Raw genomic sequence first — 12,913 nt, forward strand, 5'->3', positions numbered from 1 at the left:
AAATCATAAAACTGACCTAAATGGAGCAAATTGTGGTTCTAGATTTGATTGGAGCAAGGAGACATCTGACACGATCAAAAAGTTGAATCCCATCCAATTAGCATAATTTACAAACAAAACCCCCCGCGTCTTATCATTCTCAATCATATTTGGCATTCACATCAATCCCTTTACCGCATCAATACTATGAAATGCATCCCATTAACTACAAACTTGGCCAATAGTCAAAGATAGATGGTTTCGGTGTTATGGAAGCATATGTCCACCCCTAGTAGAATGTAGTAGAATGGGTGGGGCAACTATTCTACATTTATGGACACATATGTTAGCTAGGGGTTAGAGCCTGATATCTTTATTGATTCCATGTAAACATGGGTTTCTCTTGCTAAGTATTCCATATGCCAAGACACATCTCCCACAACAAGGCAAGGCTAATTGAGGCACCATGAGGGCATACTGCAAGTACAAATCAGCCATTCAAATGTCAGCAATTCTCTTTGCTCACATGGTTGGTGCTTTCATGGCAAGAGGTTGTAATTTTTCAACTTATAGTCTCTCTCTCTAAAATTAGATATGATTGTTATACCTAGAATTATTACATGGCTTGGCAAATAACACCTTCAACAACAATTCCACCATATGGCTAGGCTAGGTACTACAATGCAGCCAGCTTCTTCCCTTTCACAGAATGTGGCATGAGTTTCATATCCTTGAGAGTATCAAAGTAGTCGGGAGCAATATCGTGATTGCCCTTTCTTCACTTCATGTGCTCCCTGCCCTGCTGGTTGCTCACCGTAGGCAAGAAAACACAAAAAGCCTCTATTGGGTGAAAGCATTGGATGGCCAACAAGGCTTAAACTTTTCTGCTACTTTGTAGAGAGATGTATTGTTCAACTTCCTCTCAAGGCAAAGATATCTCTCTAGCTGGCTAGGGTGGCAAGTAGGGCATGGATTGACAACAAAGCTACATCGTCATTATCTTTCCTCTGGCATACGATCTTCTGCACCACTTTTAAAGGAGATAATAGACATCACTTTGTTACTTCAAAGTTGGCACAATGAGTTAATTGCAGGCCAGTTATATCAGCAGTGCACTGATTATCTTCTCAGGTTTAACCCTTTTTTCGTCCATTGAGTTTCAAGCTGTTGGTGCATCTGGACTAGATGTTTTGGAAAGTGTTCATTCTGATTCCCAAGAATTTTCAACCGCTTTTCGACTTGCTTCAATATTAACATTTCTATGCTGAGCACTCGAGTTTGGAAGGATGGCATCTTGGCAGCAACTAGTAGCATAATTTGTTTGCATTTGATTCACTGAACAATATGATTGCACATTATAAGATTATGTCCACCAAATCAAGAACCCACTCCTACAACCAACCCTTCCTCTTCTACATACACACTGGTATAGCCCGGATGTGAAGAAAGCACAAGGTTTAATACACAAAATGCCAATCATAATACAAAAAGCCAGCTTCGGCTCTTCTACAATGCAAGAGGGAAGAAGACCAAAAGATACAATTGGCAGAGCTACAACAGGATCCGGGGTGAAAAATTTATCCAATCCCATGTTGTAGCGGCCATTACTGGCTTCATTTCTGGGCTGAAGCTTTCGAGTTGAATGTAACTGTACAGTGGAAGGAGTCTCATTGAGTGCTGTAGAAGACAAGGGCTCCAATAGCAGCAACACTCACCAAAATTCCTAGAATTACAGAAAGGGGCGGGGCATTTCCACCAATCGCCTGGCCAGTCTCTGGATCATATTCTGCAAACCGTTTCTTAGGAGCAGCACACTGTGGGCATTTGAATCCCTCGGGCTGCTTTCCAATACCATCCATTAGTGGCAAATTATCATCAATTGATACTAGACACACAGATCCTCATAATGAAACCAATGCATGGCTACAATCTTGTTGAGATGAAAGTGAGCGATGATACATGAAGCATTGAGCCCTTTGGATACCCACACCCAAGCATTTGTGTGTGCGTGCATGCATGTGTGTGTATGCATGCGCGTGCAGAAGGGAGGGCAGGAGAAAGGCGGGGCGGGGGGCGGGGGGCAAAAATTGGGGTCAACCACTTTTGTGTTTGCCCGTGTAAGTTGTCATGTTCAGGCTTGCCTGCCAAAAAGAAGATTGCAACTGAAAAAAGAAGTCTGAATACTTCACCTGCTCATCAAAGGGCTTTGTCAATGTATAGATGTAACCACAATCAAGGCAAATGTGTGTAGCTCTAGCCTGAGAGAACAACGAAAACACATGGTTAACATTGACCACCGGCACACACAGCCTGTATGTCCACTCGAAAGAGAAAAACCACTACCTCTACACTACCAGTTTAAAAACCTCAGAAGTTTACAACAAACCCACACACGGTTTCTCCATCCATCCTAAGTCTGGTGTCCATAATTACTCGTAGAACATAAGCGAAACTTTCCTCTCTTAAATGATTTTGCATGCTGAAATTAACTTGAATGTGAGCATTGCATATATGTATGAAGCCTCCTTTATATCTATAAATTTTTCATGAATACAACACACCCTTATCCTATTCAATGTTCAATCTTTAAGTACTCCCTTCAATAGGACCCCTCTGTATGCCAAAACAATGTAAAATAGGGATTTTGAAAACACCCACTGTTGAACTCCCATGCTATGACTACACACACTGACTGCACAGACTACCAAAAGCTCAAGCATTTTCACACAGAATTATGTGACACCCATATCGCATGTAGCAATTGGTCACAACCTTCTGGGCCTCTGTCAGCTTTCTGCCAAAGCGAGGTGGGGCTGGTCGTTTGGGCAGCCTTTTCACATCAATTTCAGCTCCTCTGCAAAGAGATCCCAAGAAATGAATTACAGGGCACTTAACTCTCAAGCAAAACCAATCAATGCTAGAGAAGAGACCTGCTGACGACAAAGTAGACAGACTCTGGCTTGGCTTGGATAGCAGTTTTGGTAAAACCCAGCTTGTCAGCAGGCCACAGCTCATCACCAAAAAAGCTACTCGTGTAGATTACTTGATCACCTGCTTTAAGGCCCGCCTTGGCTGCATTTCCACCTCCATCAACAGCCTGCAAAGAGAACAAGATGTAACTTCATGCATCGTGCAGAAGTCCTTCCTGTATGTGAGTAGCAGCTCTTCGGCTACATGTTTATACCGTGGAGAGAATGTGATTTTCCCATCTTTAACTAAGAAAATCTTAGCAAACTAGCAATCATGCTGATAAGAATCGAACTTACTGTTATGACAACACCTCCTCCGGACTTCTGCCCGAGTGTAAGCCCAAGCGGCTTATCAACTTCCACCTCAATGGTTTTGCTGGCACCAGCTGTTCTTGCTCTGATCTGCAAATTTTCAGCAACCCATTAAGTCATAAGTCTGTCAAAAGGATGGAAACATTCTGTGGATAGTGAAAACGGCCTAGAGTTTAATACACTCTGAATCATAGATTTTCACTGAATGTGCCACTGAGTCAAGCTTCAAATGATTACTCATGTACTAAAAGAGCACATAACAAGTAATCAGGATGAGCCTAATGAGGTTGAGCTTAGTAACCTGAGAGGTTAAGCCTAAGTCCAGAGTGCAACTTCACGCACACAATATTAGATTTATTAGTGCACCATCGACCACCCAAAAACGAAAGATCATGAAAAAACAAACAAACAGAAAGAGAAGTATCTACTATCACCCTGTCTTACCATACACAAAGCAACATTTTCCGAGCGAGCCAAAATCCGAGCGAATATTTATATGGCATGGGCCCATTGTGTCCTATGTGGTGCAGTTTGAGCCCCATCCTCAACGTCAAGGATGCAGCAAAGGGGGGCATGCCACATAGGGACCATGTCTTTAGTTTTCTTCTATACTCTCTCTCTCTCTCTCTCTCTCTCTCTCTCTCTCTCTCTCTCTCTCTCTCTCTCTAGCATATGCAGAACCACCTTCAAAGCCTAATAGGGAGTGATCTATGTGTGCCAATTCTTTACTTCACATCCTTATTCAAGAGACGTGACTCACGAGGCTTTGAATCCAAGAGTTGTAGGGCACATACATGCCGCATGCTCTCTATCTCTCCTCTCACATCTCCTTGCTCTTTCTCTCTTGTTGCAAATGCGCTCTCTTCTCTCTTTGACCATAGCGCACAAGACTCTGTCTCCTCACATATGCTCTCTCTCTCTCTCTCTCTCTCTCTCTCTCTCTCTCTCTCTCTCTCTCTCTCTCTCTCATACTGCACATGTGCTCATGAATGTAGGTTAAGGTGGAAGCTACGAGAGGATTAGGGCAAGCCCAAAGATGCAATGTTGCACACGCTAGGCAAGGCATACGTGTGAATGAGGGTTATTAATTAGGCAAAAAAATGAGGAGGAGAGAATCTTTATAATGTGTATAGTATCTAATTCTTATAATTGAGAGAGATAGGTAACAAGGGCACTGAGAAAAGGGATAATTAGTGCTTCATAAGCATCATGTGTTAAAAGTCTAATTGTTGAGCAATATTGAATTTTAAAATTCACAAAAGTGTAACATTCCTTGGGATGGCATCTATTCATCTGTGAGACTGTTAAAATAGTCAGAAGCCTAATTGTTGAGCCCTCTTCTCCATCAGAGCCAAAGAGAGACTGTGAGAGTTCATAGTACTCTTGAATGAGAAGAGCGATTTGTCTAAGGCCCATGTCACACTAGGACAGGGAAGCGTAGACCATGCGGAGGTGGTAGCCAATCGTTCATAGATGAAAAGAAAAAAGTTAGCCTCTACCCCTTGTCATAGGGACGGCCTCACACCCTCGGCTAAGTTGTCCAAGCGGCAGCCAACTACCTACCTCTTCCTTCGCATATCCATTCTTAAATTTACCCGCCATCTTTAGGAGGTCAAGGGCCAATTTATTTAGTCTCTCAAGTGAAAAAATGAGTGATTTACAGAAATGAGTAACTTTCAGGAACTCTTGGCTATGTGTATTTTGATAAAGTGCCTCTCACTAACTCGCTCGAAAAAGCTCGCTCAGAGTTTGAGATTCCTATGACCTCATGTTCACGTTGCTATGGCTCTTGCCCTTGAACACTCTAGTGCATCCTCCTCCTGGGGTGGGTCACCCAAGGAGGAGGTTCCTAGCTTGTTGCTACGAGTTCTCTTCGTTGCTCCCAGTACATGTGGTGCATCAATTTGGTGGCCATGGTGATGCCTACGCGTGGCTCTTGCCCGATGGTACGCCGCCCTTGCCCGACCATGTTTCATGGCTAATATTTGGAAGGGATAAGCACCTCCCCCAATGGCCCTTGTAGTAAGTTGTTTTAAGGAAAACAAAAAACAAAAAAAAAAGTATCTACTACACTTCTCTACCTCGAAAAAAAATTAAGCATTTAACTCTGGTTCCTGTTCGCTTGGCAGTGAAGTGGATATCAATGTAATTGTCCCCAAAGAAAGCTAATGGCATTGATAAGAATAACAAGCACTGCCCACGGAGCAATATAAGTTGTTCAGAACAAGTTGAGGTGTTAGCACTTCAAACATCAAGTAGGTCAAATAATGAAGCGCAGACGTGGAATCGATATTCAGCCACTTTTGAGCATGGTTTGATTCGCTTGAGCAAGCGATCCAAACCTGCAAACGACCTGCTAAAAACTAGAAGCTGTTTTGATTTTCAATGCCGGTATTATGGGGACACTGCATTGCTGAAAGGTTAAACTTTCCACCATTTGAGTACTAACGATTGGCAAATGCGTATGGAAAACCCTAATTCTATAGTTTTGGCAATTGCCGATGTCAAACTCTATGGCACAGGACTGCATGCATCTGGGCTTCTGCCATTTGTTGGTATCTTCATTGGTAAATACAGTTATCCTAAGGCATGTTAGAAAATACATCATCTGAATCCTCTAGTTATCAGAAGCTCACTGCAGATGGTAAGGAGGCATCGATTCAATTGCCATAAAGATGAATCTTCTATCAAGGCTTTTGGCAATACAAACACTAATAGACTAATTAAGCAAGAGTCCTACATCTTCTACTACCTTGTGGAGTTTCCAAAACACTTGACGAACTACATGATTTTTTGAAAACAATTTCACACAAGGCCGACTACCTCTGCACATTGCACTCCACCTCCCTAGCTATTCCAGATTTGGGAAGCTGTTGTGAAATCTTAAAGAGTCTTATTTGGAAAGATGTGTTACCCAAATTAAGATGGCTTCACTAGAGAATTATCGTTGCTCTCACAGGAGAAAAAATTCCAGGCATGAGATGCAGTAAATCACAAGGAATGGCCAATTTTGGGTTTGTCATACCCTTCCTCGTTCCCATTTTCCATTCCGGTCATCAATCCATGTGACTATGTAGTCACAGGGAATGGCATTTTATACCGTCCCCCGTTCCCATTTGCCGTTCCATGTGACTATGGAAGCAAGGGCATATGAAAGCCTCTTAACTCTGCCCATGTCTTTTGCAAACTGAGACATTCCTTGCCCACAAATTTTCCCTCCATTAAAAGATTCGTTTACAACAAACACACAATAGTATGTTCTTTTTGGGATTTTTAGATTCCCAATCCGGCCTCACCCTCTTGATCTTGGTTTTCATCATCCTAAGTTGCATTATATGCTACACATACTACGGTATTCATATAATAAACCAATGATACACGTTCATATGCCTCTCATTTCAAGTGTAAATCACCATGTGGGAGAGGGAGCACCTTGGAGTAACCCTACGGCGTATGGCTGCCCAAACTGTACGATCGTACAGTATACATTCATTCGGCCCTTATACAAATACGGTCCAGCCTTTTATATAGAAGTTTGTAGCTGTACCTTGAGTATTTGGTCTTTGTGCCCAGTGCCCACTCCCTAGGTCATTTTTCATAAATTTGTTAGACCCTTTAACTTTAGACCTAGGTATAGCCCTAACTCATGAGGTAATTTGCAAATGTTTTTTATGATTTTAAAGAGTTTTTTTAGAAGTTTTCCAAACCGTATGATATAATTTAAAATACACCGTATTTTCCCATACAAAACCCTACTGTATGATTGTAAAGTGACAACCCCAAGGACCACATTCCTATAGTTTAGCGGACAAGAGGGTGTAGCATGCAAGGAGAAGCTTGTAGCTGTACCTTGAGTATTTGCTCTTTGTGCCCACTCCCTAGGTCATTTTTCATAAATTTGATAGACCCTTTGAATTTAGACCTAGGTATAGCCCTAACTCATGAGGTAATTTGCAAATGTTTTTTATGATTTTAAAGAGTTTTTTTAATTTTTCCAAACTGTATGATATAATTTGAAATACACCGTATTTTTCCATACAAAAACCTACTGTATGATTGACAATCCTAGGGAGCACATTCCTATAGTTTAGCGGACAAGAGGGGTGTAGCATGCAAGGAGAGACAACAATCACGACACGAAGAATGTCCTAGTAGTCATGGTTAGGGGTAGCTGGCTACAGATGGCATGACCATTGGACTGAGGACCTCTAATTGTTTATATGCAAGGAGAGCACTTGGGACATCCACTTTTGACAAGGCTTGTATGACATGTTCGATGAAAGAAAAGAGGGGGAGAGAGAGTCTAGAGAAGAGCTTAGGATGCCAAAGTTACAAGGCCCAAATGACATCTTTGCTACAAGAGGCTTGGACTTCAGCCCTACAACCTTGAGCGTTGGGCCTCGGCCCATGGACAATAGTGGTCCCTAAACAATAGCTGGTCAATCAAAGTGACCGAACCCCTAGCGCACTAGTTCGGACAACTGTGGAGGACTCATCCCGTCAAATTTTGAGTGCTCGTGCCCGTGTGGCATTTGTGAATGCCCTTGATTTTAAAGATTTAAAATTTTTAAGGGCATTTGCTAGTGCCATATAGGTCCTAGCTGGTCAACAAATATCACCAACCAGCCTACAGGACTGGATGGGTCCGCTTGTCAGTCGTCGACCACCCAATTCACACACAGGCAGTAGTATGTGCCCTCTATTTTGAAAAAAGATGCATTAATCGGAATCTTTTGAAGATGCCCTGAAGGTAAAGGCGCACGACGGTGTACGACGATCCATTTTTTCCAGGCAGTAGTATATAAGATGATCCATTTTTTCCATGTGGACCATCCAGCACAGTTATACACAGGCAGTAGTATATAAGATGATCCATTTTTTCCATTTGGACCATCCAGCACAGTTATACATCGTCAACGAATGGCCAAGGATAACACCGACAACTCGTTCCACTATGTACGCTTTACATCTTGTGGCCCTCTGTGTTTTGCTCCAGATGGGCTATAGATGACAACCAAGAAAAAAAACACTCGAAAACTCACGTTTTGGTCATGCTTCTTCAGGTTGCAATGTAAGTGAATGCTGAGAATGCATGTTGTTCACGCTCTACTACGAGAAGTCTTACCGCAGGAAGGCGTATTGTCGAGCTTCCTTTGCACGCACTGTTGTCTATCGCCCCGCTCACAAGCCCTGCTTCTGGTAGGGATGTGCCGAAGAAGGAACTCTGCAGTGAAAATTTCCAGAGAGACATTACCGACAAGAAACCCGAAGTACAATCCATCGCCCCAACACACACAGACACACACAGCCTACCTGCGACTTTGTAACTGCCGGTGTCAATTGAGACAAAGAACTTGATTTTGTGAGCAGGGAAGAGGCCGAGGTGGTGACGGAGCTCTGGACACAGAATGCTGACGCCATGCTTAGCGCTGTGTGCGTGTGTGCGCGCGCGTGTGTGTTTGAGAGAGAGAGAGAGAGAGATCAGAGAGCGCTGAAACAAGCCTTTGAAAGGCAGCTTCTCCACGTATTCTATTGGCGTGTGTGGTGCACACACCTTAGGCCTTGTAACGAAAGCGCATAGCCACCTTGTTGGACGCACACTGTCGAGACTCAAGTTAGTCAGTCAAATGCTCTTTCCACTCGAGAGCTTCAATAATTATTTAGTACCTTCTTCATCCGGTAGATAACCTTATAAAGTCACTATTCTTACATTTGTCCCAAAAATTGGAACTCTTTTTTGAAACCAATCAAGGAATTTTTGTGGAAAAATAAATTGATTGCAGACAGCTCATTAAATTGCTAAACTAAAAGCTCAAGGTGGATTGAACATCTTTGATCTTGTTACTCTTGATCTGGCTTTAGGCTATGTGCTAAATTTTTCAGCACCCTTGTCAATTATGAGAAGAGTTGGACATGTATGGCAGGGAAATGGTAATGGAAGCCCGCATGAGGTCTAAAGGTGGCTCACGCCCAACCTCAGCATATACAATAGACTTCTTCCCCTTTGCGATGTAAGGTCTCAATCAGGAGGTTTTACTGGGAAATTTATTGATAAATGTTGTAAAGCTATTGATGCGATCATGTGGAAGAAAGAGCCCATGTACTAGAAGGGTACGGCTAGACACTCGTCTCCTTGGGACCATATTGTGGAAGAATTGGGCCTTAAAAAATGTGCGCTCCTTGCCGCATTGTCGAAGCAAGGGCCTTGCCTAACATTGTGTGCAAGCCATAGACGGCTCCAAGCACACAACTAGCTTAGCTAGTAAGCTCAAAAGAGGGCAATGGTGTGTCACTCACCGCTCTATGCTCCTGCCGTGGAGGATTCCTCGTCGCGAAGAAGAAGGAGCCGTCGCTTCGTCGCGCTCAACCGCTTCACCGCCGTCGTACCGCCGCAATGCTCGATCGCTCTCTCTCTCTCTCTCTCTCTCTCTCTCTCTCTCTCTCTCTCTCTCTCTCTCACATACACACACACACACAAGGAGGTGAAGAAGAAGAAGATGGAGATGGAGATGGAGATGGAGCAAGAGCACTCTTCTATTGCACAAATGAGAGAATGAGTGAATTTTAGGTTTAGTTGGCTTTTATATGAGCTCACCCCATTCACACTTGGGCGCCCATGCTTAGCCAACTAATCCCTTGAATGTCCCAGTTAGAGTGCGCCTCTCATCGGCGATCACTCTTACCCTTTTCCTATTGGTCCGACAAGCCCAGTACCTGACTCTACCAAATACATAATACACGTCCGTCGTAGGTGATGGGGTGTTCGTGAGCCGTGAGGGTTAACATGCCCCCCTTCCTGATGTAGATTCCGTCCTCGGAAGCTATTGAGTTGAAGCTCGTTCGTCGAGGTGGAAGAGCATTTGAGATGAATGTCCTCAGCCTTCTTCAGTCACTGCAAAATCAAACAACATTGGCATAGCAATTGCATTCTCATAAGTGATTAATAAGCATATGCAGTTTTAGGTAGACAAATTGATTGGTAAAAGAATTTCAAACAATTTGTCAGCAATGAACATTAAATTGCAATGTAATCAAATGCATAAACAGATGTAAAGGTAAAAAATTGCAATGAACATTAAATTGCAATGTAATCAAATGCATAAACAGATGTAAAGGTAAAAAATTAAACAAGTCTGGGGTCGCTAATTTGACGGTCGAAAGGCACTAGAGATCGAATATTAATACCATGGGTAAGCTTCTTAATTTTCTGTGGTCAATTAAGTTGTTTAATAGTGAGAGCCAAGTATTCATGTTAGAGGGTTGACTAGAGGCTATATCTAGAAGACCTTGTAGTTAAGCTACCATAAAAGGAATTTCTCATGAAATCATCGCCTGACTGATTACTTTTTCTTTGACCCCCCAAATTCTTTTCACAATGATTCAATTTTGATGTGTGTGCTTATTTTGTATGCCTTGGGTTTTTTGCTTTTCAAGAAAAAGCGCCCATACTGGGAACCTCTAGGGCTCTAGTACCATAGGCGATACATGTGAGTGAAGTACCCAATCAAGCTGAGATTTCTCTTCCAGCTTAAGATTTTACAATGTGGCACTTTGATTTTTTGTTTGTTCATTTTCATCATTTTAATTTTGTAACTTCATGGAGGTCCACTACTATAGATGGAGGCTGTGTAGAAGCTTTTACCTCTATGGATGTATATACATGAGGAGCTAGAAGCTTCATGGAACTCCCCCCTTCCTGAGCTAGGTGGAATAAATTGGTTTTGCCTTGGAGCCCAAACTAGCTTTGGACTAGGTGTGTAGCATTCTGTGATCTTTCCCTTCCCACGGTCTGCCATTGGCTTTAGTGTTACACTGTTTGACTCATATGGGTTTGTTGTCGATAGGGAAGGACACATTTTACGTTTAGGTACCCAAATTTGTTCATTTCCATCATAGTAGCGTTGGGCTTCTAATAGTCGTTTTGGAATCCATCGTGATTTGGTCTTGAATCTCCTAGAGCGCGCTCTTGGTTGTCCAGGGAAATTTTTTTTTGAAATGGATGGGAGGGTTGAGGTAGTTGGAAGTAAGGCCTTGGGGACCCATTGATATGTACTCTTAGGTTGTGTAGGTTGAGTACTTGCAATATTACTGCTTGCTGCAACTACAAGTGTTGAAGTGCTAGGTTCATAGGTAGCCGGCAAAGACGAGTTAACCACCTTGGCTTGTGAATGTTGGCTATCCTTCAACTTTGCTAGAGTTTGCAACGTAGGTGACTTTGCTTGAATGATAGGGATAAGAGTCGGTGGTCGCGTCGTGACACTACCAATATCCCAATCAATAGTGCATTTGGTTGCCAACATCCACGTGCGTCCCAGGTTTACGTTGCCTTCCATAGCTCCCACGGGCATGACTAGAAACCTCTGCACTATGCTTCCATTGTCATAGACAACAGGGGTCTGAAGGACTCCAAGAATAGGAGTTTTCTTTTTATTAATGCCCTTGACTTGCATCGTACTCGGGGATAGGGTCGGTTTCCCTAATTGACACCAAACTCCATAGGATAAAAAATTGTGTTTATCTCTCGTATCTAATAAGGCATTGTATAGTACTTTCCCATAGGGGCTATTTAGCTCAATTGGGTATCGTAGCGGTGGCTCAGATTCTAATGAGTCGTCATCTGTGTCCTCGAAAAATGCTTGTGTGATTCCCAGATTAGCCTTTCATTGGCGTCTAAGACGTTGTTGTCGTTCTCGAGCCTCAACTCTTGCTTGGATTTTTCTAAGCTCTGCTTGTTCCTTGGCATCCTTCTTTTGATGGATGGCTTGCAACTCTTCCTGGCTTAGAGGATCATAATATCTTTTGAATTTACTCCCATTAAGGAATCCAATGGTTTCAACTCCATCTAGAGTCTCCACACGAATGGTCCCTTGCGGGGTAATTTCACACACTCGATATGGTCCCTTACCAGCGTATTTCAATTTCTTCTTTTCATTACGTACCCCGTACATAAGAACTTTATCACCAACCTTGATGTCTTTATCCTTTAAATGGCTATCAAACCACTTCTTTCTCTTATCCTTCTCCACTAGAGCATTTCGCACAGCTAATTGCCTTTCTTCATCTAGCCTTTCCAGGATATATAATCGCTCCACTAAGGGGTTACCATCCCAACCTTCTTGAGAAGCTACTCGAAGACTAGGAATGACAAACTCCCATGGCATAACTGCTTCTTGGCCATACACCATCTTAAACGGTGTGCAATTAATAGCAACTTTATACGCAGTACGATAAGCCCATAAAGCTGATGTAAGCTTTAGGTCCCAATCAGTGCGATGAGCCTCAACTGTCTTTGTCAAAATGGAGATGAGAGTTTTGTTGGTACTCTCAGCTTGGCCATTTGCTTGGGGATAATAGGGTGTAGACTTGTGGTGAGATATCATGAAGTTTGATGTGAGTTCTTTTATTACTTCATTTATAAAATGAGTTCCATTGTCACTCACAAGTTCAAAGGGGCATCCAAAACGTGTGATAATGTTCTCAAAGAGGAACTTAGCTGTTGTTTTTGCATCCGCCTTTCGTGTTGCTTTTGCTTCAGCCCATTTGGTTACATAGTCGGTAGCCACAATGATATATCGTGATTGCGTATTACGTGCAGCCGAACTAATCGGTCCTACAAAGTCTAAGCCCCACTTTTCAAATGGTTGGGTTACCTT

At 42.7% G+C, this 12,913-nt stretch overlaps 1 protein-coding gene across 1 annotated transcript; it reads right to left on the reverse strand.

Moving 5' to 3' along the window:
- Positions 1–1,419: 1,419 nt before the first annotated feature.
- ENH1 (rubredoxin family protein) lies at positions 1,420–8,826 on the reverse strand. Its single transcript, XM_086484732.1, has 7 exons — positions 8,574–8,826; positions 8,386–8,484; positions 3,246–3,350; positions 2,910–3,076; positions 2,752–2,833; positions 2,169–2,237; positions 1,420–1,817 (listed from the first exon to the last, which is right to left on the reverse strand). Exons 1-7 carry the CDS (start codon positions 8,679–8,681, stop codon positions 1,647–1,649), a joined length of 801 nt encoding a protein of 266 aa, XP_086340858.1. The 5' UTR covers positions 8,682–8,826; the 3' UTR covers positions 1,420–1,646.
- Positions 8,827–12,913: the final 4,087 nt, after the last annotated feature.

Source organism: Adiantum capillus-veneris, chromosome 16 (assembly GCF_014529385.1).
Source record: "Adiantum capillus-veneris isolate H3 chromosome 16, ASM1452938v2, whole genome shotgun sequence".
NCBI lineage: Eukaryota > Viridiplantae > Streptophyta > Polypodiopsida > Polypodiales > Pteridaceae > Adiantum > Adiantum capillus-veneris.

Coding starts and splice junctions, on each gene's coding strand:
- ENH1 (XM_086484732.1), bottom strand. CDS start 8,681: ATGGCGTCAGCATTCTGTGTCCAGAGCTCCGTCACCACCTCGGCCTCT. Junction 3,351..8,385: donor CGACAATACGCCTTCCTGCG/GTAAGACTTCTC, acceptor GAAAATTTGCAG/ATCAGAGCAAGAACAGCTGG. Junction 3,077..3,245: donor GAGGAGGTGTTGTCATAACA/GTAAGTTCGATT, acceptor TTCTCTTTGCAG/GCTGTTGATGGAGGTGGAAA.